The 27,237-nt window shown below is 40.1% G+C and overlaps 3 protein-coding genes across 4 annotated transcripts in view; 1 reads left to right on the top strand and 2 right to left on the bottom strand.

The window, feature by feature from the left end:
- The window catches only part of tmem117 (transmembrane protein 117), a 50,369-nt gene extending 42,743 nt beyond the window's left edge, over positions 1–7,626 (bottom strand). The window contains exons 1-2 of one of the 2 annotated variants that reach the window (XM_006782521.3): positions 7,220–7,626; positions 5,457–5,764 (exon numbers count right to left, since the gene is read on the bottom strand). In XM_006782521.3, coding sequence (XP_006782584.1) covers positions 5,457–5,736 — 280 coding nt within the window. In that variant the 5' untranslated portion in view covers positions 5,737–5,764; positions 7,220–7,626. Of the gene's footprint in view, positions 1–5,456; positions 5,765–6,144; positions 6,467–7,219 lie in introns of those variants that run through there. The other variant, XM_035916074.2, reaches the window with a different exon arrangement.
- Positions 7,627–12,172: 4,546 nt separating this feature from the next.
- Positions 12,173–21,301, top strand: twf1a (twinfilin actin-binding protein 1a). The gene is made up of 9 exons (XM_006782522.3): positions 12,173–12,287; positions 13,639–13,719; positions 13,862–14,040; positions 15,063–15,158; positions 15,321–15,425; positions 17,110–17,235; positions 17,933–18,083; positions 18,226–18,347; positions 20,033–21,301. The coding sequence occupies exons 1-9, from the start codon at positions 12,263–12,265 to the stop codon at positions 20,198–20,200; spliced, it is 1,053 nt and encodes a 350-aa protein (XP_006782585.1). The 5' UTR covers positions 12,173–12,262; the 3' UTR covers positions 20,201–21,301.
- A 2-nt stretch (positions 21,302–21,303) lies between these two features.
- Positions 21,304–27,030, bottom strand: irak4 (interleukin-1 receptor-associated kinase 4). Its single transcript, XM_006782523.3, has 11 exons — positions 26,627–27,030; positions 26,379–26,524; positions 25,920–26,057; positions 25,312–25,472; positions 25,168–25,232; positions 24,959–25,073; positions 24,755–24,864; positions 23,972–24,158; positions 23,467–23,529; positions 22,942–23,106; positions 21,304–21,609 (listed from the first exon to the last, which is right to left on the bottom strand). Exons 1-11 carry the CDS (start codon positions 26,785–26,787, stop codon positions 21,547–21,549), a joined length of 1,374 nt encoding a protein of 457 aa, XP_006782586.2. The 5' UTR covers positions 26,788–27,030; the 3' UTR covers positions 21,304–21,546.
- Positions 27,031–27,237: the final 207 nt, after the last annotated feature.

The raw sequence follows: 27,237 nt of genomic DNA, 5'->3' as shown, positions 1-27,237 counted from the left end.
TGCCACTTCTTGGGCAGGTGCTCTATAGTCCCATGTCTCACACATGTAAGCATTGACTATGTGAGTCAATTAGTCAGTACTGTAGATAGGCGTCCATTCATTAATGCAACTCCATGCAGTTCAGACTTGTTGTACTGAAAGTGTGTATGAGGTTGTAGTGATCAGTGTTCATTTCACAGCCTAGCGTGAAATTAAATTAAACCACATCTGAAAGGGGTTTAATTTGCCACATTGTTGATGGTCTACACACACAAGCGCACAGTGACACTAAGCTATAATTTAGAACCTCTGAGCAATAAGCTAGCTAGTTTTATCATCTTAAACCAAATGATAATCCATTCTGTTATCTTTTCACCGTGAGCACATCACTGTGGCTGATCAAGAAGTAGTTGCAGCAACCCAACTTCCTATAACAAAACTTACATTTATTTAGATATGGGCATTTATACCCACCAATGATAGATGAGCCCAGAAAATCCAAAATATGTAAGTTTACGCATCATGTTAAGGCTTTAAAAATGCAATTATTATATGTATAATATACTATATATGATATTTTATATTTTGCAATGAATAAATATTACATGTTCTATTTCAGACAAACAGTTATTTAAATCATAATAGATTTAATTTAAATCATAGAAAAAAACATTAGACTCTAAGTATAAAAACCCTCCCTCCAATTTATTCAGTGATTGCAAGTGAAGAGACAATTTTGCTATTACTAGATCTAATAACTCCCCACTTGCTCCACTTCCCGTCTTATAGGAAGGACTCTGCATTTGCTGAAACTGTCATGTCATCATGGACTCTCAGTTTTCTATTTATGTTCAGAGAAGATGATCACTTCGAGCACCCGCCACCACTCTGTGCCGTCTAATTATAGTCGGTAACGGTTCATCCAAGAAGATAAACCAGGGTGCCCAATAATATCCGGCACTAAGTGACTTGTGAAGTGAGCAGGAAATGAAACGCGTGAGTTCAACTGGAAGAACTGCACAGTTCATAAAAGTGAAGGGAGGATGACAATGGAGTCACAGCCGTTATAAAGGAGAGTGACTAGGAGGAAGCCGAGCGAGCAACAGAGTGATACAAGTGTCATAAGAACAGATGAAAAAAAAGCCAGGTTGGTGAAAAAGAAGAGGAAATGTATCAAAGAGGTGTGAGAGCTGACTAACATGTTCCCGCTGCAGAGCTTCTCAACCTGTCACAACAGGAAAAACACAGCTTGAATTAACAACATAAAGAGTTCTGCTATTATGGTCTATCATATTTGAACAAAGCCTTCATTAGTGTTAATGCATTCGTATGCCGACACCACCTGAACTTTCTTGCAGTGACAAACCCTTAGTCTTTCACTTGAGACAGTTTGACTGGCATGAAAAACTACAGCCCTGTTCTAGTAAAACAGCTCTATTAAACGGGGAACTTTACTGATATCACACATCAAAATCTGAATACAGATTTTGAGAACAACTACTGCATCTGTGGGGGGAAAAGAAAATTGATTTGGGTCAGTTATCAGTCCTATCCTGACTCAAAAGGCTGGATCGGATATTGTTACAATTTGCTGATATATATATATAAAGCTAATCTACTGAATTCACTTCCATGTTGCTCTCTGTTTACTATACCACACAGCAGTGCACCAGATGGTACTGGGAAAGCTAATACAGCATGGAGGAGGCTAACAGCTGAACGATAGCAGTTTGGAGGCATTTCACACTGATTACTCCAACAGCTTCTCTTTGGTTGTTTACAATAAATTTTTAGTTGACTGTAAACTTAGCTAAAAAGCTCTGATGATGATGCTTTCCTGTCAGGTTCTTACTCTTTCTTCAGTCTCTCACACTCTCACCATTGTTCTGTTTGGTGTAACATTTTTTTGGGAAGCTTTCATTGCACTTTTGTTAATATGACATGCTGCAGTTAATATTATTTCACTACAACCATCTCTTGTTAGCAAGAATGTTAAAAGCGAGGTGCTAAAGCACTGTGCAAAAGTCTCTATCCATCCCTCAATTCATTGTACAGTATTATCCTAGAGAAGTGATAAATAGAGGAAGTGATTTATTGAAACATATAAACATACAACTATGATATAGAAAAGGAAAAATCTGTTTGAAAAATTTTAAAATGATTGAAAGTCTTTAGTATATGACCACCTGTATTCTTCAACACAGTGTAAGCTTTCTTAGGCAAGTCAAAGGAGCTTGCAAAGAAAAGCGTCTGGACTTCTTTAAGTTGCTTGAAGACGTTTCACCTCTCATCCGAGAAGCTTCTACAGTTCTAAGGTCAAATGGTGGAGAGTCCCAGATTTAAACCTAGTGGGAGTATCCCCCTGCAGAGGGACAAAAGGACCCCCTGATGATCCTCTAATCGCCTGAGCCAAGGTGTGAAACTGGGTGTGGGTCCCAATCAGCCAGGGTTTCGGGTGAGCTCATTGTGAAACCTGGCCCCACCTTATCATGCAAATTCCTGAGGTCAGATGGCCCAGGATGTGAGTGGGCGTTAAGGCGTCTGGGGAGGGAACTCAAAACTGGATTATAGATGGCAGACAGTTGGTGTCGTAAACCACCGCCTCAGTTCAAAGATGGTCGCTCACAGTGGACATAGATGGCTTCTTTCGCTCCTCTTTCAAACCATCTGTCCTCTCTGTCCAAAATGTGAACATTGGCATCCTCGAAAGAGTGTCCTTTGTCCTTAAGATGCAGATGAACTGCTGAGTCTTGTCCTGTGGAGGTGACTCTTCTATGTTGTGCCATGCGCTTGTGAAGTGGCTGTTTGGTCTCTCCAATGTAGAGGTCTGGGCATTCCTCGCTTCACTGTACAGCATACACCACATTGTTAAGTCTGTGGTCCCTTTGTCCCTCTGCGGGGGGATACTCCCACTAGGTTTAAATCTGGGACTCTCCACCATTTGACCTTAGAACTGAAGAAGCTTCTCGGATGAGAGGTGAAACGTCTTCAAGCAACTTAAAGAAGTCCAGACGCTTTTCTTTGCAAGCTCCTTTGACTACGATGAGCTGGATGACTGAGAATCTTCACAGACATACTCTCTTAGGCAGGTTTTCTTGACATTTCTTTAAGTAGTCTTTAGGAATAGTTCATCAGGATTTTTGAAGATCAGTCAAAGCTGTTCTTTGGGTGTTGGCTGCTTTCTGTTCTGTTCTCATACTGCGTCAATAATGCTGAGGCCCAGGCTCTGGGAAAGCCAGTCGATGACTGATGGTGTCGCACTGTGTTTTTTCCTGTCCACGTATGACATTACTGCTTTGGTAGTGTGTTTGAGATCATTGGTGTCCTGAAACACAGAACTGATACCAATCAGATGCTTTTCAGATGAATCAGCAAGATGAATCAAAAAGATCATACTCTTCTGTATTCACAATGTCCCCAATACCACTGCCTTAAATTCAGTCCCAGACCATGACAGAGCCTCCACCGTGCTTTACAGATGGCTCTGAACACTCACTGTTGTACCTCTTGATCTTTTCCATGCATATTGATGCCAATTTGAACCAAATACTTCAGGCTTTGAAATCTCAAAGTTTTAAGTTCATCACTTTTTAAGACCTATTGCCACTTTTTTCACAGTTCAGTTCTTGTGTAATCTGGCACACCTCAGCCTTTTTCTCTCCATTTCCCTTCCTTAAGAAAGACTTCTTCACAACCATTGAGACCATTTCTGATGAGGCTTCAGTGAACAGCAGGCGGATCAACTGAACAGCGAGATGCTTCACTCGGGTTCTGTGTCAAGTCTTTGCTGGTACCTTATTATATTTCTTAAGGACAATACCTTCAGATACTGTTGATCTACTGTAGATGTTTAAGGGCACATTGCACAACATGCTTGCTTATACCAGGTTTTCGACTAGTATCTCTTTGGGAATTACCTTACTGGGACATAAATTGTATGCCTATCAAGCTGTGTAAATAAATATAAAAGTATAAACACATAATAAATACAGTTTAAAATGTAGAAGTTGCTAAATTGTCTGTTATGTGTAAATACATAACACTGACCTATAAATCATCCTGTTAAGTCACTTAACAAACCAACAACAAAAAGCATTTGAAAGTGGTCAGCTATGAGAACTGAAAATTAAAATAAAAAAGCAAACGAATGTCCAAAGAAAAACTTTCACAGACCTTCAGAAAGCCTGGAGAAATATTTCTCAAGAGCAGGTTAAAAGAAAAAAACATTACAAGAACATCTGGCTCCTCAACAGCAAAAATACATTAAAATGAGAGAAAGCTCAAGACTATTGCACAGCAATGTATAAAGAAACACATACAAAAAGATCACTGCATACACAAACTTTAGCAGACACTTTTATATTTTTATATTTTGGAATAATTAGAGGAAGAAATAAGGGAAATTTTGTTCATTGCTTGGATGTCTGCCATGAATACAGGAGTGTGCTTGTGAGTCCAACGTTAAGTCTCCGAGGTAATCTTCTAATATTATTTCCATCTGCACTTTTTCTACTGAGACATTTCTAAACACCTCTAGTCACAAATCTGTTGAAGGAATGCAAGTCCTCATATAGAATTTCAGTGTACGTCTAGTAGAGGTGGGAATCACCATACATCCCACAATACGATATTATCACAATACTTAACGCACGATACGATATTATTGCAATTTTTTAAAATATTTTGCGATATTCAGATTCTGTACATAAAGGTAAATTTTATCAATATTCATTTAATCTAATATCAAAGTCTCACACTCAGTCTTTCTCTCATTTCAGTCAGTTTTATTGTTGACAAACTGAACGGTTTGTATTACAGTCTAGTCCAACTTAACTGAATGCAACCATCTGGTACAATTATAGCTATTCTGAACTATGCAGTTTATGAAAACTATGCAGCCCATTCAGCAACTGAAGAATTTGAAAGTAAATTAAAACAAAATATAATTTTACATTAAATAAAAAACTTTTTTTAAACTTAATTAAAATAAAACATGTCTTAAATTAAAATAAGTAAATTGTAATGTTTATTGCTGCCAAAAAAAAGTTAAACACATTTGGACAGTGAAGGAATGTCAGGATTCTTGCTCAGAAAAAGGATCAACATGCTCTGAAGTCAGAGCACAAAAACCTTTTTTGTAACAAAATATCGATTTCTGCTGTCCCTGTATTGATACATTATTAGCAAATAAAATATCACAATACTACCCAGTATCGATTTTTTCCCCCACCCCTAACGTCTAGTTACCGCAATGAAAAGAGGAATCAGCAGCGATTTCAACAAAGAAAATAATTAACAATCTCTTTAATTACGTTCCCATTGACAAAAAAAGCAGAGCAGGAGTATAAACGTGCTTCTCCCCGATGAATAGCAACAACAAGAACATCAATGGGGGGAGGGAGGGGTGGGGGGAGTTCCCTCAGACAGAAAAGCCATTACTCTGCACATTCCACTGCATTATTGTGTGCATGACTTACCAAAGAGCTGGCGGTGAAATATAAACTTCCCGGCTAACAGGCCAGTGATAATGGCCAGTATCCAGCAAATTACTTTCAGGATGTTCCACCCGAGGCCTGGGTACTTGTTGAAGAGGAAAGAGAAACAGTTCCCCACCACAATCATATGGGCCTCTGTCTGACTGTGAGAGATGGGGTCCTCGGCGAAAATTAGGAAGTTAAAAAAGGTGACGAGGTACGCCACAATGAGACGGGACCACGGGTGCTGGAAATAGTAGCGAAAAAGGGCATCTATTTCCATCTTGCTGAGCCCTCCAGCCACACTACACCTGGGAGTCAGAGAGAGAGAGAGAGAGAGAGAGAGAGAGAGAGAAAGTGCTTCTTTTAGTCAGATTACATTACCAGCCAGGCAGATTAGAGCAAACGCACCCCTTAGACACAGATTAGTGGTTGGAATATCACTAAAGATAATGGATTAGGATCACGCTCAATTCAGACCCGGCTCAGATAGCAGAGCAGCACCTCCAATAACGCACACAGATTTCTTAACACAAAACCAGAGTTTCCAATCAGTCCTAAGATTATCACTCAGCTGTAAATTAGCAAACAGCCTATATCCTGTAATCAATTTAAAGGAGAGAAAAATAACATAAAGTGGACGATCAATCCACTCAAGTGTCATCTTGTGTCGGTGAATCACGTGTCATACCTGGAAGTGGTGGACTCTTGAAGTACTATATATCTCTCAGCTATAAATCGCTGGCTCGTCTCCTTTCAGCCTGTCTGCTCTGCGCTCTTCTTAAAAGAAACTGTTCCAGCATTACAGTGAGGCTTTCCCTGGCAACACCAGCCAAGCAGTGCATGAGTAACCTGCAGACACCCCGTCCCTCCTGTATTTTTAATCATTATTCACCCATGAACTCCACTCTTTCTTTACTCCATCGCTCTCTACCTCTTTGAACCGTCTGACTTTGCTGGGCTGAACTTCTGCCTGCTTTCATACCTTCCCTAAAACAGGGCATGGAGGGGGAAGAAGGAATTATGTAATGGCTTCAAAAATAGAGCTGGCTATTAAATTTCACCGGCATCATGTTTGTCTTGTCATGATGCTGCCACCTTGGGTGATAGTAGGCTGATGAGGTAAAATGCAGATTTAGTTTGCTTTCTTTATCAAACTGCAAGCATTTAGAGAAAGAGGAGCAGGAGGAGAAGGCAGACTTTTAGTGTGACCAGGGACCTGCTCCCATTCTGTGGCTAGCAACTTGTGATCAGAGAGTCCCAAAACATAAGTTAAGTGGGACTTAGCACCCAAAAGAACAAACTAAGTTTATCTGAAGGTGGGTGGGTGGGCTATAGTGGGCTATACCCTAGATAATCACGATGAGTAATGAAGAGCTCAACTGATGTTTCAGGACCTGAACTCCCTCTAAAGCATAAAGATTAGATTTGCACTGATCAGAGCAGTCTAAGTGCTGCAGGAAATACTCCAAATGGCCTCTCTATTTGAGGCACTTCTGGCCATTTCTGAATGGACTATCGTGTTCAGGGCATTAGTGCGTGATCGCACCAATCTCCCTTCTAATGACGCCAAATGTCACATCACTGACCTTATATAATTATGAGATATTACAACAAGCTTGACCATTTTGGCTCCTTCTTATCTGAATGTAGGGTACACCGAGTGAGATGTGGGACAGTCAAAATCCGTGCAAGTTACCTGCATGCACGTCGCTTTTTCTCATTTGTGCATGTGCAGTGGGTAAAGTCAACACGATTTTACACACCTGCTCCACGCCGTTTTATCTCTCAGTCGATGTCCAGGACGAGAAGCCCCGCTCCCGCTCTGCTCTCCGGCCACATCAAGCCGGCAGCGGCGCTCTAATCATCCTAAACAGGAGATGATACGACAAGGCTGAAGTGGGATTATCCATGCGACCTGTTGTTGCTGGTATACGACAGAGGCACCCACAAATCCTCTGTCATTGTGCCGGACTGTCCATACGCCGGGCGGGGCGGCTATTAAGCGGGCGGTGCTTCGTCACTGGGTCCCCGCCGTGAGGTGCGGTTTCTGGGTAGTAAGTAGGACGCTTCTACCGCCGCTGTAGCAAGGATGGAGGAGGCTGAATCCACACAGCAAGCGCAGCATCAGTGCAACGCAACGTAGCCAACACGTTGATTCACTAGCGCCAAAGTCAGAGCCAGTACAAATACACGACTTCCGCTCACGTGTTTCAAAATAAAATGATACCGACATCCATAACACAAGTACGACTTGAGGAATCTATAAGTATACCAATATATGTATCCCAACAGGCCACCTCAACCTCTAATATTAACGGATTAGATGTTGTTTTCCTTTATTTTTCAAGTTACTTGAACTTAACCCATTAAACATCATTAGAAACTACCAGATTTCTATGAGGATTTTTCTGAGGAAGATTTTTTCCGCTTCTGAAAAAAAAACTGTCACACATAACTCGATAATAACGCAAATCTTTAACTTATTAACTCAAAACTTTGGGATACCTAACTCGAAATTTGGAGTTATTTCCTCTAAATTTTGAATTATTAATTAAAAACTTTGAGATCCCGTTTTTTTTCAGTGCCAGAAACAAACTTCCACAGTGACTGTAATCGTCCTGGTTTATGTTGAAGCGTTGAGTGTCAACGGTCTTTCATCTTCAACCAGAATATCCGATAAAATTATGCACATTATCTAAACTCATCATATCAGGGGAAAAGTCTATCCTTCCAAGACACTGGAATGAGGTGCAATTTGCCAGTGATCATTCATTTGTTTAGTCACAATAATGGCAAATCAGACACTTACACTCATTTATATGTTCTGAAATCTACATCACATCGAAGAGTGGTTGAAGATGAGCCCATCTCAATCAGTGGACCAGAGCTCAGTAAACAATTTGCGTAATACCATTGGTAAATTATTTTGTTTCACATAAACGTACTAGTAACAGAGCACAGGTTTCATCAGCCACACTAGAATCAGTTTATTTTGTAAAAAGAAAAAAAAAAAGGGGGGGGGGGGGGTTCAAATCACTTCCTGTGCGACTGTGTGTCATACTTGACGCAAAGCTGAGAAGGGATTTTGCTGCTATGGGGCTCATTTATTTATTTAAAGAGGAGACCAGAGGCAGGAAGCCCGTGGCTTCCAGATGTTGCCGGATTTCGTGCCAAATAGGATCTGCTGCTTTGAGAGGCGGGAATCTGGTATGACGGATCAGAGATGTGGAAAAGCTGAATAAAATGTAAAAAAATGAAAGATGAATGAATATTGATCTTTATATTAATATTGATCTTAAGCCATAATTAAATACAATCAGTGCTTTATTTTTTTTCTTTTCTTGAAGAATATAGCTGAATTTAAACCAGAAAACAAGTTGACTTTATTTCTTGGAACTTATTACATTATAAAAGCAGATACCACACACATATAGTGGAGTAAAGCATTCATTATTATTTTATTATCCCTTTAATTTAAATACCCAATAATAGAATATCATTAAAATATCCCATAAATAAACCAGAACTGTTAGCATGAATATTCATATATATGATGCTCTTCTTCGTGAGTTTCTGGCATCTCAACATACCAAGTCCAATACACATGTGAAAGAGTATCCTTATACTCTTTCTTCTTGGCTTTTTCATTTAACATAAACTTGTGTAGAAATGTGTCCCTTGTGAGCATAGTATAGTCTATGAATTCACATATAAAACTTTAGGCACTCTATGTATTACAGAATCCTTTGTTTTTAATAAGTGAAAAGAAACAGAAAATCTTCAAATGTTACGCAGGATTAGCGATGTACTCTACCAGTGTGCAGTGTTGATGAAAAATAAAAATAGTATGCAAAGCCACATCTGGATAAGCCAAAGTTATTTTGGACTCCAATGCAGTAGAATTTAAGCTCCTTTGCCACTACAGCCAAAGGTATATTTAGCACAGAAAACAGCATGTTGGTGAAAATACAAATTTCATGCAGTCTTTCTAGAAATTGAAACTGAAAGCACACCTGCTTCTTCAATAGTCAAATATCACCTTTAAGAAACACAAGCAATAAGAAACTTAAGTACTAACCCTTAAACTGTAAAAAAAAAAAAAAAAAATAGCATGGTAAGCTGTGGATATGATTGCCTTCTGTGTTGTGAATGTTGGGACAGGTCTCACACATTAATCACGCTGCTGGGCAGAAAGTGGTAAACTGGATAGACTTTTAGCATCTCACAAGCCATGGGAATAAACCCACAGTGTTTTCAGTTTTCCTTGTCCAGAGTCCCAATGTGAGGTTCTTTTAAGATCTATTACCTTGTACAGAATTTTTTAGTCTGTTTTCAAACACTGAAAAAACAGACTTAAATGTAATCACCAAAGAACACATATAAACAAGAAATGAAGAAAGCCACAGGGGTGGGGGTGGGGATAGGCTGAAAACCCACCAGTCTATTGTAGAGTCAGAGTGAGAGGTGAGTTTTCCCCTAGTCAGGTCACCAGGGCAACGACATTTACACAGACAACCATTCACACTTATATTCACACCTACAGTCAATTTAGAATTGCCAGTCAGCCGAACATGAATGTGTTTTGTATGAGAGACAAAGCTGAAGTACCTCGAGAAAACACAAGCAGCACAGGGAGACCGTGAATTTTCCAAACAGAAGGGTGCCAGCCAGCTGGTTGATTCAAACCCAGGACTCTCTTGACTCTTTTCAGTGGCTGGTGCCTGGTGCTATGAATGTCTGTTTCTTTGTGTTGGCTTGTCTGTGTGAAGCTTGCATGTTGTCCCTGTGCTTGTTTGAATTCTTACACAATACTCTGGCTTCCCCTGACAGTCCAAAGGCTTGGTTTTAGGTTAATTGGCAATTCTAAACTTTTGCACTTTGACTTTTCTAAGAGACTAAGTAATTGTCTTATTTTAAAATGGTGTGTGCATATGAGTACTGCTGCTGTGCTTGCCCAAAGCCTAGTCCCTTTTAGTTCCCTGTGTAAGCAAATGTCCCGTTTCGTCCATGCTCATATGAACACATGTGAAAATGTGAAATACAAGATATATTTTGACTTTTTTATACTACCAAAGATATTTTCTCAAAAAAAAAAAAGTCAGAGGGAGGTAGCTCTGTTTTGACTAGATAAGAGGGACAAGTGCAGCAAGGTAGCACATTAACTTAATGTCACTATTATTTTTCATTATTATTTCCATTATGAATATGAAAACATCTCACAAATTGTGTCCTGGGATTCAACAATAGTGTATATATCAAAGTAATTGCAAAAAAAAAAAATGATTTAAAGCAATGATACTAATAAGAGCTAAACACATTTTACAGAGATTTGCTGCTAGTGCTTTTACTTTTATATTCAAACACTTGCACTTTCTCCTTTGTTTTCAAAGAAGTTCTAAATTCAGCTTCTGGATGAGGTGTAGTAGAAGGATTTGTACTGTTGTATTTGTAGTAACAAAAAAATCAATGCTGAAAAATACTACTTCTAAATTTATAGAGCTGAAATCATTACTTAATTCCGTAATTTCATTTACATGTATGACAATAATAATAATAATAACGGATTGCATTTATATAGTGCTTTTGGAGAACCTTAAAGCGCTGTACAATTTCACTATTCATTCACTCTCACATTCACACACTGGTGGAGGCAAGCTACAGTTGTAGCCACAGCTGCCCTGGGGCTGACTGACAGAAGTAAGACTGCCATATCACCATTGGCCCCTCTGGCCATCACCAGTAGGCGAAGGGTCTTGCCCAAGGAGACAACGACGAGACTGTCCAAGCTGGGGCTCGAACCGGCAACCTTACAAGACGAACTGCCAACTCTTGAGCCACGATCGGCTATTCTGTTCCATTCTATTCTATTAATTGACTTCTTTATCAGGAAGAAGAAGCAGAAGTTGTAAAAATGAAAAAGAAAGCAAAACAAAGCCTGTTTTCAGAAAAACTGATAAAAGGATATTGAATTGTATTTTATTCTATCATAGAAATAACCATCACTGCAAGTTTTAAGGTGTGACGGTGACCTCTGAAAGCAGGAACCTACGCAAAGAGCCACTGGTTTCCTGGCTGGTAGGCAATCAACACCAGAGTTCAGACTAAGAACGCTGTCTTCCACCTCTTCACCTCACTGCTACCATACAGGCCACATGCACCTGCAGATATAAGGTGAATGAAAAAAAATGAGACTTCACACAGAACAGCAATAAAAATAAGTACATAGTTTGTGTAGAAAGTACTGCTAAATATACTACAATATACCGAGCATGCACTACATAACCAAAATAAACAAAAAATAAAAGAAGTTATAGAATATCTTGGCCTGTTGAGTCCAATTTAATTCATAGCAAAGGTATGCACGAGCAACCATTGGACACGCCCCCTCCCCTTGATTGGTCGTTTTCATTCAGGTGCAGGACTTGACTTTTTTTTTTTTTTAATCAAATGTGACAAAAGAACCCCAGTATTTATAAATACGCCGAGTCTTTGAACGACACAGCTCAGCAGAAATCAACAAACTGTATGGTTCATTTTTCCACAGGAAAGTAAAAATTAAAAAAAAAAGCTAGAACACAGTTTTCATATTTGACAAAAAGAAAGCAGCGACAATCTAATAAAGAGTGAAGTTTTTTTTTAAAGACCGAAAAAAACACACATAATAAAATAAAACACGATAACCTTCCTGTTGGGATTTTAGTGACGACAGACTCGGGGCGGGTCTCGCCGATGTAGTCCACTTCCTGCTTCTCTGCCCTGGTTTCGCCTGATCAGCCGCATCAACCTTTTATCCGACGAAAGCCATAATGTCACATCAAACGGGCATTCAAGGTAGATGCTTTCTTTCTGATTCACAGCTTTCGGCCTTTACGTGTTTTGTTTTGCTGCGTGTCTGATTGCCCGGCGAGCTTTAAGCGCCTGCAACAATTAATTGCAAGGGGAAGCTAGTGTCACGTTAGCTAGCCACTCCTAGCTAGCTTTGAGCTATCCTGATGTGTGCATATGTGTGTGTGCGTGCCCTGTTTGGACACTTATGACCAGGAAATCTAATCCTGAGTCTCTAATCAGTTTACGAGCGACCTAAAACACGACTACTCATACTTTTTTCCCCCTCGCAGTGCTCGAAAAGCCTGTAATGCCCCAGCCTTTTAGCATCAAGCATAAATCCGGTAGTGTTTAGATTTTGAGTAGATTTTGAATGGACAGACGACGCCTTCATTTTGACAAACTGCTGGCCTGGTACCTGTCGGTGTTTGCAATAATCCGTGAATGGTACTGGCATTGCCTAAACCGTGTTGTAATTAAAAGAAAAAGGGATTTATGCAGGGCGTGACCACTTGTTATACACGATGGCATCGCAGCAAAAATAGAAACAACCCCCGAGGTTAAACTTACAAATCAGGCAACCTTAAAATAGAAGTACAAACGTACTTGTTACTGCTGTGTCCGAATAGTGTTTTTTTATTTTTATGTTTTATCTTTTAAATATATATATGTTAAACGTAAAGCTTAATACAGGGGCTCCTCTAAGCTAAACCCTTTTTGTGGTTGTTTGTAGCTCACCAGATTTTGGTGGTGGTGAAAAACAAAAGTGAATCCTAGTAATTCAGGGAATATGACCCAGTTCATTTACTACCATGCATTCCTGTGTGTTGTTGTGTTACATGGAAGATTTTGCTTTAGTGCCTTCCTTGAAAAGGGATTTTAAAAATGTCTAAATAGTTTGTTGGACTTGTGCCATTAAGGTGCTCTTGGGGTTTGTGTTACAGCTATTAAGAAGTTGGTTTGAATCTGAATTATCACCCTTTTTAAATTTATTAAAAGAAAATGTATTTATTGTGACTGGGTTTGAGATCAAAAGTTAAGCCAAAATAATAGGACTGACGAGTTTTCTTGATGGCCTGCTCACTCAAAGCCTGTGCAATACGGGATAAAATGCTAACTTTACAAAGGTCTGCAGGTGCTGAATGCTTAATGAGAAGATCATTTTGTGGCCTTTGTCTAATGGCTGACATCAGATGGTTCACAGGCTATTATGAGTCATTAAACCTTTAGGTGTAGACTCATAATCATACGACTCATGATGGTCATGTTAAGATGAGCGTGGTGTTGTTGAGCCTGCATTGTTTAAAGGAGGGGAAGAAAATCCTGACCTCTTATGTCTTTTTTTTTTTTTTCTCAGCGGGGAATGATGTGAAGGATATCTTTGCCAGTGCGAAGAGCGGGGATCAGTATCGTGCCCTAAAGATCGTCATCAAGGATGGTAAGCAGCGCTCTAGCGTCCTGGAGTTTGTTTACTTCTACCTAAATGTCTGCCAAGGCTGACATTAGCATTTCTTTATAAAGAAACAAAACTCTGCACTGCTGATTTTTTCTCTCTCTTTTTGTCCACATCTGCTCTCCAGAGCAGCTGACTCTAGGTGCCAGCAGGAAAGCATCAAAAAAATGGGACCAGGAATACGATTCTTTAGTGCTACCCCTCCTTGACGATGATGTGCCCTGCTACGTTCTATACCGGCTAGACTCCAATAACAACCAGGGCTACGAGTGGATCTTCCTGGCCTGGTCACCGGACCACTCTGCTGTAAGAAAAAAACCCTCAAACTATCCCGGCTTTAATGAATAGCTTTCCATTCTGCATGGCATTTGTCCTTCTCTGCTATGGGTATCAGACGGGTGGGGTTTACCACATCAAGGCAGCCGTTCTTTTATATGCATTCATTATTTCCTAACAGACCTCTTGAAAGCTAAATATGGGTAAATTATGTTTTTCCAAATAACACGGTGCATAGCCTCAGCCTCTCCTTCTTGACTTAAAATTTACCCTCATTGCTTTTAGGTGGCATATTCCTTTCATGCATTGGTGTTTTGTTGTAATGCAAATGTGTGTGCTTGCAATGTATGCGTTCTTGTCTCGCACAGTGTCATTTAAGTCATTGTTGTTTGGTCTCACTGAAACTTGATGAACCACTTGCAGCCTGGAGCTGCTGTGAATAAGAATAGCCGTAACAAATAACACACAAGTGTTTTTCTGTAGCAGTGAAATGGGGAATGTTGCGAGGAGAAGCGACCGGTGCCCAGATAAAGTGCAATGGAGGATTATTTGTAGCACGGTGGACTTTAGAGTCTCTTTCTGAAGGAGGAGCTGAGCTCAGCATTCCTGACCTCTAGTTTAAAGCACGAGCCTTCAGGTTTAGGCTTGCTTGGAAGTTGCAAAACATTTTTCCAATGCATGCATGCACTCGTTTTTATCATGTGCATTTCTTTTTCACTTCGTTAGAACTGGAGCTGGATTTGTGTAGCCTAAAATCACACGTTTGATATTTAAAGGTATCTTGTAAAGTTTTGGTTACCACTAGTGTAACTATGTATTTGAGCAGTTCCCTATTTTTATGACAGGAAATGCAGCAATAAACCAGCAAACACATGAAAGAATGTCTTGACAGAAGCACCGGCTGTAATATGTATTATAATATTTCTCACTTTTTTTAAGGCAAGCAACAATAAAATGTTTTTTTCTTTAAAGATAAAGCTCTCATTGCCTTATGTCCTGTGTAAAGTTTGCTAAATAAAAAAACTTTTTTTTTCTTTTGATATTCATAACAGGTGCGACACAAAATGTTATATGCTGCTACCAGAGCAACACTGAAGAAGGAGTTTGGAGGCGGGCACATCAAGGATGAGATTTTTGGTACCAGCAAGGTTGGTCAAGTGAAAGGCTTGTTACTCAGTAGCTTAACAGTGCCAAGTTAAGTGTCAGTGTTAGTGTTTAGCACCTAATAGGAACTGTGATTACTATATCAGTAACAGTGAGTCAGTGTGTGTTTCTGCATGCCGTGTGATTGGGCTGTTCTTTACCTGCAGGATGATTTGAGCCTCAGTGGTTACAAGAAACATCTGACCTCTCAAGCTGCTCCCTTGCCTCTTACTGCTGCAGAAGAGGAACTGAGGCAGATCAAACTGAATGAGGTAACACACACACACACTCAGACAAGTGATTTGGATTTTATCACTTGGTCACCACTTAGAGTTGTCATCATCTTGGAGGAAACAATGTTCTGTGCAGTGCTTGCTGCACACTTGCTGCACACTTGCTGCCAAGTTCTCTGGCTTGAAGTGTTCTAAAGTGGGTGTGGATTAGGCTTCTCGTTTCTCTTTTGGCATTACGTCATTATCACATTGGAGGCTTCAGTGGGAGAAAGCACTGGCTTGCTTTAGCTCAGCGGTATCCCTCCTCATTGCATATTCTGGGTGTGGTAGGTAAATCCAAACCAGTACAGTGTAGGGTATCAATGAAAGCTGCCGCTGAAGCCTTCCAAACAGCACAAGGTCAGCAGCAATGCAAGTGTGCATATGCTTGCCTGGCAGTATCAGTGCAGTGCAGAGATGCTGATGCATTAGAACAGCAGGATGTTCTAATGCATCGGGAAGAGACAAAGCTATTAGCCGTGTGTATATCCTTAGCTCCACAAAACGTGCTGTTTAGAGTTGTAAACACTGGTTAGCCTAATCAGCAAAGGGACTAAAAGAAGAGCTTTTTGATTGTTCTAATCGAACATTTACATGTTGGGAGCTAAATGCAAATGAGAGGATTCTGTAGCAGTATTTGGCAGTGATTGGTCACAAGAGTACAGGTGAGCTGCATCAATGGCTTGTGCCTTTGTTGCGATCAGATAAAGAAGTGCTGTAATGTGATACTTGTTGCAGGCTGCTAGTGTCGTCAGCAGTGTTTACAGTGCTGATCTCAAGGTCTCCAGGGATGTGCCACATAGACGCCAACAGACAAATGAAAATGGGAACATTTGAAGTTTCACTCTTTAAACTTCTGGAGAGTATTTCTAGAATTTTGCCGAGAATTTCTTCAGTGTTAAGAAACAACCTGTTTCTAATTGCTGCTCTCCCAGCTCCGCCACATGAACAAGAACTGTCTTTCTTACCATATATGGAAGTGCTCTGAGTAGAGTGCAGGCTGTCTCCAAAAGTACGGTCAATTAAAAGCAGCAGAGCAAATGGGAAGTGAGGTTTTTTTGCTCTTCCCACTTGCCCAGCTGTTGAAGGAAGATGATATACTGTTAATCTGTACTGCCTAGCTCAAAAAGCCTTTGGAATATTTATTGTTGCTTTGCCTCGGAGACTGCACGCTTTTTTCCAAGCAGATGGATAAAAGACCTGCAATCCTTTTTGGTATGCGCGATAGCTACATGGGAGGCTCAATCATGTTTGCATGGCATTGCATTTTGTGGGAACAAGCCTCTAAAAATAGATGCAATCCATCAGTGTAATCCTTCCAGAATTTCCAGTTTTCGGTGCAATTTCTCGGAGGCGCCTTGTCACTTCGATACAAGCACCTCATCTGTAATCATCAGGTCTAGCTCTGAAGATGTGCAAAGCACTTGTAATCCTAAAATTTTTTTTTTTCTGTTCTTTTTTAACGGTGTGCCCTCACATGATTACACTTATTGAATTATTGTGGCTTATGTTTTGATTTTGAAGACATTTGATGCTTGCTAAGTAATGCTCTGATCAGCCTACTTTAAAGGCTTTGATATCATTTTTCAGTGTTTTTGTCAATTGTAGTGTTTTAATGACGATAATGGGACTGTAGAACTCAAAGTGTGTCTTGTTTCTGTGTCTTTGTTTGTGGTGTGTTTAGGTGCAGACTGACATCAGTGTGGACACCAAGCAGCAGACTCTGCAGGGAGTGGCTTTCCCTATTCATAAAGATGCCGTCGCAGCACTTGAACGTTTCAGGGACAAGAAAATCAACTACGTACAACTGGTGAGTTATTAGCTGGGGTTATTAGCCTCTACATGGCCAAGTGTCAGCATACCTGTCACAGCACTACATCTGGGCATTTTTACATGCCATGGGATTACAAAGTATTGTAAGACCAGCCACATACTCCTGGTGTCTGCAGCTTTCTACATACACGTCTGCAAGGCTGTATCCTGGTCTAAATGACAGTAATTAGCTCAGCACTGACATATTCATATTCAATAATTTGAATGTGCAGTTGGAGTTTTTACCTTGTGTTTGGAAAGATGCAGATTGTTTTGGCGAGGAGACCTTTCTAGTTTGACACAATGAGTTACTCAGTTTGTCCAAAAAGCCTTTGTGTAAATTCTGCTCATTGAAATTCTGACGGTTTGTGTCACAAGATCAGATGAGTCCAGTACAAAGGAATAATTGTAGCACTGTTGTGGTTGTGCATCAGATTTCCTTTTCATGAGTCTAAAAGCTTAGTTAAAGTGCATTTCTTTCCCCCCTGTTTTTTTTGTTTTTTGTGTTCTATTCATCCTTACTAGTTTTACTCCTGGCTGCTGAGGATCACATTAGCATGTAAAGGGAGGTGTTTAGTATTTACTGGCACCACCTAGATTTTTCACATTGTCTGGTAACCAAAGCAGGGAGCTTGTAGTTACAGGAGCACTCGGCTTGCTTAAAGGGTAACTTTTTGCTTCTTTTGTCAAAAAAGCAATTAGATGCTGAACAGGAGCTCATTCGGTTGTGCGGCACTGAGCCAACGGAGCTGAAAGATCTCCCAATGAGAATCCCTAAAGATACTCCACGTTACCACTTCTTCCTCTACAAACATTCCCATGAGGGCGACTACTTAGAGTCCACAGGTAAATGATTTCCCACGGGTTATTACGAACAGCAGGAAAAAACAAACAAACACTGTATTTTGTGCAGGTTTCTGTGTTGTTCTGCTCTGAATGATGCTTCATGTGATTCCCATCTCACTGCCCTTTCCTTCTTTCTTTGTAGTCTTCATTTATTCTATGCCAGGGTACAAGTGTAGCATCAAAGAGAGGATGCTGTATTCCAGCTGCAAAAATCCCTTGGTCGACATGGTGGAAAACAATCTCCAGCTTGAGATTGAGAAAAAAGTAAGACGCTGTGTTTTGTGATATACTAGGGCTGTGTGATATGACCAAAATCTCATATCCCGATATAAGAATTCTATCGTCCGATAACGATATAAATCGCAAAAATTTTCTGTAAATTCTGTGAATCTCAGGCAGCTCGACTTGTGTGAAGTCTTTCCAGCTGCGTGTCCTTTACCCGGAGTCTAGTGTTTTAACCGATGCATGAAACTATACATTTTTAGACATAAGTTGTAACGGCCGCTTTCTTTCTTTGTATTTATTACACGGCGTGCTGTGGGGAAAAGCCTGTTCTAACGTTTGAGTCTAAGGTTTATTTTTTAGCACCTGGCGGCTCTTTTTTACTTCTCATCCGTAAATAATCTGCTTTTTCACGTGATTCAGTTTATTTTGAAAAGTCTCGACAGGATCTTGAGCTTTATTGTGAAAGGTTTATGTGGAACATAAACAAGCGGACACGCTATGGTGTTGCCGTCGCTGTTGCTAACGACAACGCATAAAAACAGGCGCTTGTCCGTCCGTAGTGTGGTTATATTAAATATAAGAGAAAGAGAGAACTTTCAGAAATTAATATAACCACTACAGTGACCATCAAAACGATGAAAAATATTACCGTAAACAGTTTATTTTGCGACACCACGAAACAAACGATAGCGTAAAATGAAACGATAGATGTTTTTATATCGTCATCCGATATATATCGTTATATCGAACAGCCCTATGATATACTATAATAATCAAATGTCTTATGTAAAATAAATATAATTTATTTACATAAGAGATTTCCTGATAACAAAAGTATTTGTACTGTGTTCCATACAGAGTTTAAAATGGTTTTGGTGGCTGATATGACTGATTACAAATGTCAACCTTATTCTACATGTATTGCTTAAACAAGACTGAAAACCTACAGAGTGGAGCCACAAAAAAGGTTCAAAGATTCTTATTATTGATTCTACAGTAAATCTCCAGGCATTTACAGGAAGGGTGGAGCGCCATGCTTCCAAAGGATATTTTCCTCATAAGGTGTTTTGATGTTGGTGGTGAAGGGCACTCTACCCATAATTTACTCCACATTGCATTACACATCATATTGCCAATGCCAATGCTTTTAATGTATTAATACAGCTTATGTAGGGGAGAGAAGTGTGTCATGATTTATGAGATGAATCGGCATCAATTTGCAAATTCTGAACGTGACAGTCAACAAAAAAAGTTCAGACATTTTTCATAGTTTTTTTTTTCATTTAAATTGAGTTTTTCTCAAAAAATTTTTTTTAACACAATTCAGTGGGCTACATACTGAACTGAGAGGAAAGGATGAAGACAAAGCATTAATAATATGGCACTAATATTGATCTGACACCAATACCAGCGTTGGCATTGATACTATCGATATTTGGATCGATTTGAGCGCATGTGCTGTATTTAAAACGGCACACATGTCATGGAAAACACTGCACAGGCTCAGGAACACTTCCAGAATTTACTGTCTGTTCAGATTAAACATCTGTCATGCAAATAAAAGCATCTTAGAACTCATTTGTAGTGACCCTTTCTAATGGGCCTCAAACAGCAAGCTCAATGTTGGGCACAGGGGTGAATGTTTTTCCTTTAATCTGTCACACAATGCACCAGTGGTCCAGCTCATCATTTTAATGCACTTTTTAAATATTTCTGTTTCCCAGTTGGAAATAGAAAACGGAGAAGAACTGACAAGTGATTTCTTGTACGAGGAGGTGCATCCCAAGCAGCACGCACACAAGCAGCGCTTTGCCAAGCCCAAAGGCCCCGCTGGTAAGAAGGGCGGCCGCCGCATCACCCGACCACCGGGGGAGAGAGAGGAGGAAGATTAAACAGACCTCACCGCCCGACCACCACCTCTACCCCGAGCACGGTCCACAGAGGAACATTCCTGCTTTGGGGAGGGGAAGGCAGGAGGGAGGGGGGGTTAATCATTTTCGACACGCTTGTTTAAAATAATAAGACAAAAACCTCAAATTCCCACAGAGTTCACCCACAGACCCAGCTATGCACGCCAAGGACAACTGAGCAATGACACACTGCAGAATTTCCATTTGTAGCTTGCCAAATGGAAGTACATTCATGTAGGTTAGTACATTCATAAAAACCCTTCTACTATAATTCAGAGGCCCAAACCAAGTCAAAGATGAGGTTGTTTTTTTGAATTTTCACATCGTTGCCAGCTCTGAGACTTCAAAAATGTTAGTGTAACTAATGTGAACTTGCGCCGATATGATGAAAAGACCCCATTTTGTGTTCACGTGCTCAAATTCCTAACTTCCATTCCTCCTCGTGTCAATTAATGTTTCTGTGTCTAATGTGTTGATTATTTGTCTCCTACTGTTTGCACAATGAGGTGCTCCAAAGCAGAAAAAAAATAATTCTCAAACTTGTGTCTGATGATTCATTTTAATGGTCCATTTTATATTGGGGGAAAAAAATTGACTTCTTTTTTGATATAACTGTGGTTTACATGAAAAAAATCATCTGCTGAGATACTTATTTTTCTATGCAAGTGCTGTAAATGTACATATTGTAGCTGTGTGATGCTCTTTGATTAAGAAACAGTCTGGTCTGTTGAGGTAGATGTCCACGTCGGTAAGGATCACAGTGAAAGAACTGGGGCTTCCAGAAATATTACATCCACACATTTCAGATTTCACAAGGAAGGAAGCTTTTCCAGCTTTTCTGGTTCCCATAATGACAGGGAATGCCACGCTACTGGATGGGAAAGGGAATAATATAATTACCTTGATCAAAATGTTGCCACATCCACTGATGTACTGATTAATATTAGGCAAACTACTTCGCTCACCTCATGTTTGAAGGGAATATCCCTTTATGTTCATACAGTGTCATTATAATAGAAAAATCATGTTTGGTCTTATGTTTTCTTATAATTCTTTTAAAGAAGAAATAAAATATTTAAATCACGTTTTCTTTCACTTTATTTCTTTAATTGTTCGTAATAAATACATTTAACACTGGCAAGAACAACCAGTCAGCATTCTGAAAGAGTTCGGCCATTGGATTTGTTTAAAGGCCTCACAGAAATGTATTCAGCAGTATTTTTTACAGCAATTACACACGTAAGCTACATGCCTTTAAAAAAAACTGCAGTAATTCTTCTGTCAGTCTGCAGTTTGAAGCAAGCTCACAATTCCCACGATGCTTTGCTTCACGCCTTTCTATCAAGATCCAGTGCAATGTTTTTGACGACTCCGTGAATCTCCGCGTAAACCTGTTCAGACACACAACAATCATGACTACATATATATATATATATCGTAGCAACAATATGACATTTTCCTTTAGTTCAACAAGACAAGAGTGCAGTCTCCGTTCTCTTACTGCCTGCATTTGCTCCCTAAATCCCCTAAATAATATGTTTGTTATTACATAGACTCCCCATACACTTTATTAGGTACACCTCGCTATATCAAGTTGGGCCCCCTTTTGCCTTTAGAACTGCTTTAATTCATTGCAGCACAGATTGAACACAGTGTTGGAAAATTCCTCAGAGATTTTGGTTAATATAGCGTCACACAGATTTGTCAGGATGTGGCAGAAAGGGAGATTTGCATCATGCATTCATGATGCAAATCTCCCTTTCTATCACGTCCCAAACATGCTCTATTAAGGCTAAGATCTAGTGACTGTGGAGGCCATTCAATTACAGTGAACTCGTCATGTTCAGGAAACCAGTTTGAGACGATCTGAGCTTTGTGACATGGTGTGTTACCTTCCTGGAAGCAGTCATAAAAACGTCGGTTTACTGTGGTCACGGTCAACAACAACACTCAGGTGGACTGTGGTGGTTAAGAAACGCTCAGTTTGTATTAAGGGGTCCAAAGTGTGATAAGACAATGTCCCCCACACCATGACACCACCAGCAGCCTGAGGTTTTGGTACATTGCTGGACTTTCATGCTGTTTTTGCCAAATTCTGATCCTATCATCTAAATGTCATAGAAATCAAGACTTATTGGCCTGGGCAATGTTTTTCCAATGTTCTGTTGTCTGAGTGAACTGTGGCCTCGGCTTTCTGCTGCTCATCCCATCTGCTTTAAGGTTCAACATGTTGTGCATTCAGAGATACTCTGCTGCATACCTTGTTAAGATAACGAGTACTGTTGACTTCCTATCAGCTTGAAACAGTCTGCCCATTTTCCTTTGATCTCTGGCATTTTCACCCTCAAAACTGCCACTCACTGGATATGGTTATGTGCTATTTACACAGCATCAAATCGCAACAAAAGTCACCTCGAGGTGCTTAAATGACCACAGCCATGCCTATATGGCAGTCAGTTGCTGCTATGTGATTGGCTGTTTAGATATTAGTGTTAATAAGCAGTTAAACAGGTGTATTTAATGAAGTGTCGACTCAGTTGTTAATGATCCTCTTTTCTTTTCAAAAACTAAAACAAAAAAAAAATCCCTTTGTGGGATTTCTTCATTCAGCCTGGTCCAGCAGAGGCACATAACACAGGCAAATAGATCAAGGTGAAAAGCTGTGCAGATGCCAACACAGTAGCTTGACCTATACATTAAATCTGCTGGGATCTTTCCTGTACCTGTCTGATGACAGGCCGTCTGTTTTTCCTCTCATGGAGGCAGTTGCATGCCAAGGAGTAAATACTCTCCACCTGGCTCAGCTCCCAGGCTTTCATTTTTTTGTCCACAAAATCCTCCAGAGTCAGCTCCTCATCTTCATCATCTATGTCATACCTCATCTCCATCTAGGACATGAAGTAGGGAACACACACACACACACACACACACACACACACACACACACACACACACACACACACACACACACACACACACACAGAGAGTGATGTAACAATCATCTTCTGCAAACATGTTCCATAGATGCTGACTTGTATATTAAACATCAAATGCAGTATCAGCACACGATGAGCACAGATGAAACTTTTAAAGGTGGAAGATTTGAACTTTTTTGTTTAAATCCTTAACAAATTGACTATTAACCGATAATGGTCCCTGACTCATTAAAGGCAAAGCCTTTAATAAGCTGTAAGCACAAAGTGTAGCTTGGCAGATAACACGATGAAAGCCTCTTTTGTGTAACTTACCAAGAACTGTGGCTCCCGGTTTTCATCAACTGGCGGGAGTCCAGACAATATTTCTAACAACACCTGTAGATGGCAGAGAGACGGGGTTAATCGCACGGCAGGAAAACTTACATGTGGCGGCGGGTAACATCGCCAACACTGCAGTATGTAGGAATGCATATGCTTCAGGGCAAGGTCAGAGATTCTACTAAAGCACTGATCCCGGAAATCACCTAATGGTTAATATGTTTGACAATTATAGCTACTAATACGTATCGCTGTGTCCCACAGCAGATTTGGGATAATGACAGATGATAAACAATATAGAGCTCTTATTTCACAAACAGTGAAACAAGTATACTGCAACGCTTGTGTCCTGCAGTTATATATGTGTCAGTAGTTTGGGAGAACCTTGGAGTCAAGGAAAGTGCTGAGTACTGCTCTACATTTTACATTACAGCTGCAGTTTCTCCAGCCCTACCTGTGTGTATCAGTGTGTGCGTGTGTGTGTCTGAAGAAAGCCTACCACTCCAAAACTGAAGACATCGGATTTTGGTGTGATCTCTCCTCTTAGCGCCTCCGGTGCCATGTACGCACGGGTACCCACGATCCTCTCAGTCATCATGGTCGTCGAGGTTCGCTTGGCTGATGCTCTCGTCAGACCAAAGTCTGAGATTTTGGCCACGAAGTGTTCATCTAACAGGATGTTCGCACTAACAGATACCAGAGTGAGCAACAAAACATCCAGTCATGTGTCATGTATATTTCTACATTTAGGGAAATGTGATTTTACTGGCTTCCTTGCCAAGAGTTAAATTAAAACATCAATACCTCTTGCATAATTTTGCTTATGAGCCTCTATAAAACTCACTAAATTACCAAACTGTACCTTTCGTGCCCAAACTGTACTGTTGCATTACTAATGAACCTGTTCGTGATCTTCATGTTAAGTTAAACTACTAGCTACTAGTGGTGTCATCAGATTAAACAAAAATAAAATAAATCTAGGTGTGGCATCAGTTTTTTCATGTGCCTCTGAACAGGGACGTGAATACAAGTGTAAATGAAACCTTTTTCTACTTTTAATTTAGCTCTAAAGAGAACCTTGTCATATGATCTGCAGAGAACCATATGGGAAAGCTTTTTCTACATCCCCAAAGTCTTTTTTTGGTTCTTTGTCTAAAACAGTAATGTGATGTAATTTGCACAGTGTTCCATAAAGGTACGGGACATCAAAAACGGGACATTTTCTCTCTTCTTTGTGGGATATCTCTAAACCAATAACGATGAAAGCTTTCGCACTATGAACCTTTTAACATCTCTGTGGACGTGATGGTTGGAGTGCAGATACTCCAAACCTTTGGCTGTCCCTTCTGCTATCAAGCACCTGTGGTGCCAGGAAAGTGGAGGACTTCCTTCCTAAATGAACAAAAAAAAAGAAGCATGTAATTAAATCCCCTTCTGAATGCACTGAAAAGCAGACTGTTTGTGTAGAAGAGTAAATAATGCTTACAAAGCAAGCCAGTCGGTCTAATAAAGATCCATTGGCCATGAAAGCGTACACTAAACATAGGTGCTGTTCGTCACAGGAAAATCCAACCATGTCAACCAAGTTCTCGTGTTTTAACCTGTGGAATAAATGCTGTTATTAAACCACACCTGCATTTGTAAATACATGTATGTTAAATATGCTTCTTCACCTTCTTCCTGAGGGAAACTTACACTTTCAGAGTCTGGATCTCTTGGTTGAACTGATCTTGCAACTTGTCCAGTGGCATGTCATCCACCTAAATAATACAATATCTCAGATGCAATTAACAGCAGTACACAGAATCATGTGGTTCTGTTAAAAATATTTTCACTTACTGGATTGAGTTTTTTCACTGCAACTGGTTTGTCATTCAGGAGACCTTTGTATACCGTCCCAAAGCCTCCCTCTCCAATTCGGCTGCCACCAGCTGACGTGGACCGGTCATCAAAGTTGCCTGTGATCCTCATCAGGTCACTATATAAGAAACTGGAGAAGCCTAAGGAGGGAGACACAGTAAACTGCCTCATTAACTTCTCTGCTCAAGAGCCCGACGCTGCCACCTGCTGTCGATTACATAACATCACATCTTTACGAAGAAGCGGCATCGCTTATTGAAATCAAAATATCATCTTTGTTGACTACACTACACCACTATAGAGCAGCTTAGTTTACAGTGCTCTAATGTAATCAAGTAGATTTACTGCACTACTTTAGTACTGCAGTGGCAGATTTACATGGTGCTGAGAAAGATATGACATTTTAATTCACTGGAACCAGACTTTTCAGCAGATAATGAAAGATGAACATTATCTACTTAAAACATCGCATGAATATGACTCATAAATGACTGTGTTAATAAATGTCATACGTGTCATATGTTCAATGTCATATGTTCAATCAAGATATGAACATAAAATTAATACATAATCAAAAAGTGAAAGACCTGTGTGTATTGGTTCGGTGTTTTCCTGTGGCATTCGAAGCTGCAGCACAGTGGTGACGGGCTGCTGCTGCACGTCTCTCTCTCCCAGCAGTCTGGTTGAAGCAGTGCTTTGGGTCTCCAGTGGACTGGACTCTTCAACTGTGTGAGGACAAAAACAAAAAATGATCAGAATAAATGATTGGGTTTTACATCCTGTATCAGTGCAGTTTGACTGTTTCTCCTCATGCTCCAGGCATCACACCTAACAGATGTTTACTCATCCTCTACCCAAAAAGTGCAGAAGTTTTTTGCTACATCTCTTATTGCAATTTCATAACTCGTGGTTAACATCTTATTTTCTTAGAAGAATTTAAAAAAAGAGGGTGATACTGGGAAAAATATTTGGGGTAAGTTAAGATTCAACAGGTTTATTCTACCTGTTGCGTGTGGTTATTATTTCATGGCTTTTAAAAGTCATACCAGGTAGCAGAACACTGGCAGCAGCCAGTAACTCGTGACTCTTCAAAATGTCCACAAGTTCACCCACTGTGCTGTTGGTCGTCCCCCAGTCATTGAGCAGCTCCACTGTGGGACTGCGACCCTGTGCAACAAGACCTTCAAATCTCCTTAAAAGACAGCGGCACAAATTCAGTAAACAATAAATAAACAATCAGCGTGATTTCATTCAATGAAAAGCAAGCACGTCAGAAAGTTTGCCCCCATCTTACCTGACATGAAGCTGGGAATACCTCGGCTCCCCGCTCGGTTTCTGTATATCTACAAGAACCTCTTTCCACCTGTCCTGAGGATCCAAAAAATCGGACAATTTGCGACGTAAACGAAAACCGATGTTGCGAATATAAGTAGCGGAAGTTACTGGATTATCCATTCTGCGGGGAGTTTGTGACCAAACCCGAGATTGGGCTTTATCTAACAGTCATGTTTTCATAGTCTTAGACCTGAAGACGTTAATTATACTCCATCGAGTGGATTCTTTAACCCAGAAAAATCGCAAACAGTTATGTTTTGCTCACATACCTAAAAGAAAAAGTGTTTTCCGATATTGAGCAACTTCCCCAAACGTAAACAGCAGGGCTGTCCTACGAAAGGTCTCCACCTACAAAGCGGAAACGCAAAGATTGAGTGCTATGGTATAATACAGTCTGTGCTGGCTGTTCTTATCTGTAAGCGGGCACAACAAACTAACAATAAACCTGCGTGGTGTTATTCATATAATTATCTTTTTGGTAACACAAGAGCAGAAAGGGAGACAGCTGTCGTGTGATGGTGGTTTGGAGATTTACAGTGTCACAGTGCCCTCTAGTGGATAATAAAAATA

This window comes from Neolamprologus brichardi, chromosome 7 (genome assembly GCF_056152115.1).
Source record: "Neolamprologus brichardi isolate AB-2024 chromosome 7, ASM5615211v1, whole genome shotgun sequence".
Lineage (NCBI taxonomy): Eukaryota > Metazoa > Chordata > Actinopteri > Cichliformes > Cichlidae > Neolamprologus > Neolamprologus brichardi.
The sequence above is the reverse complement of the archived record's forward strand: the minus strand, read 5'-3'. Positions and strand labels throughout refer to the sequence as shown.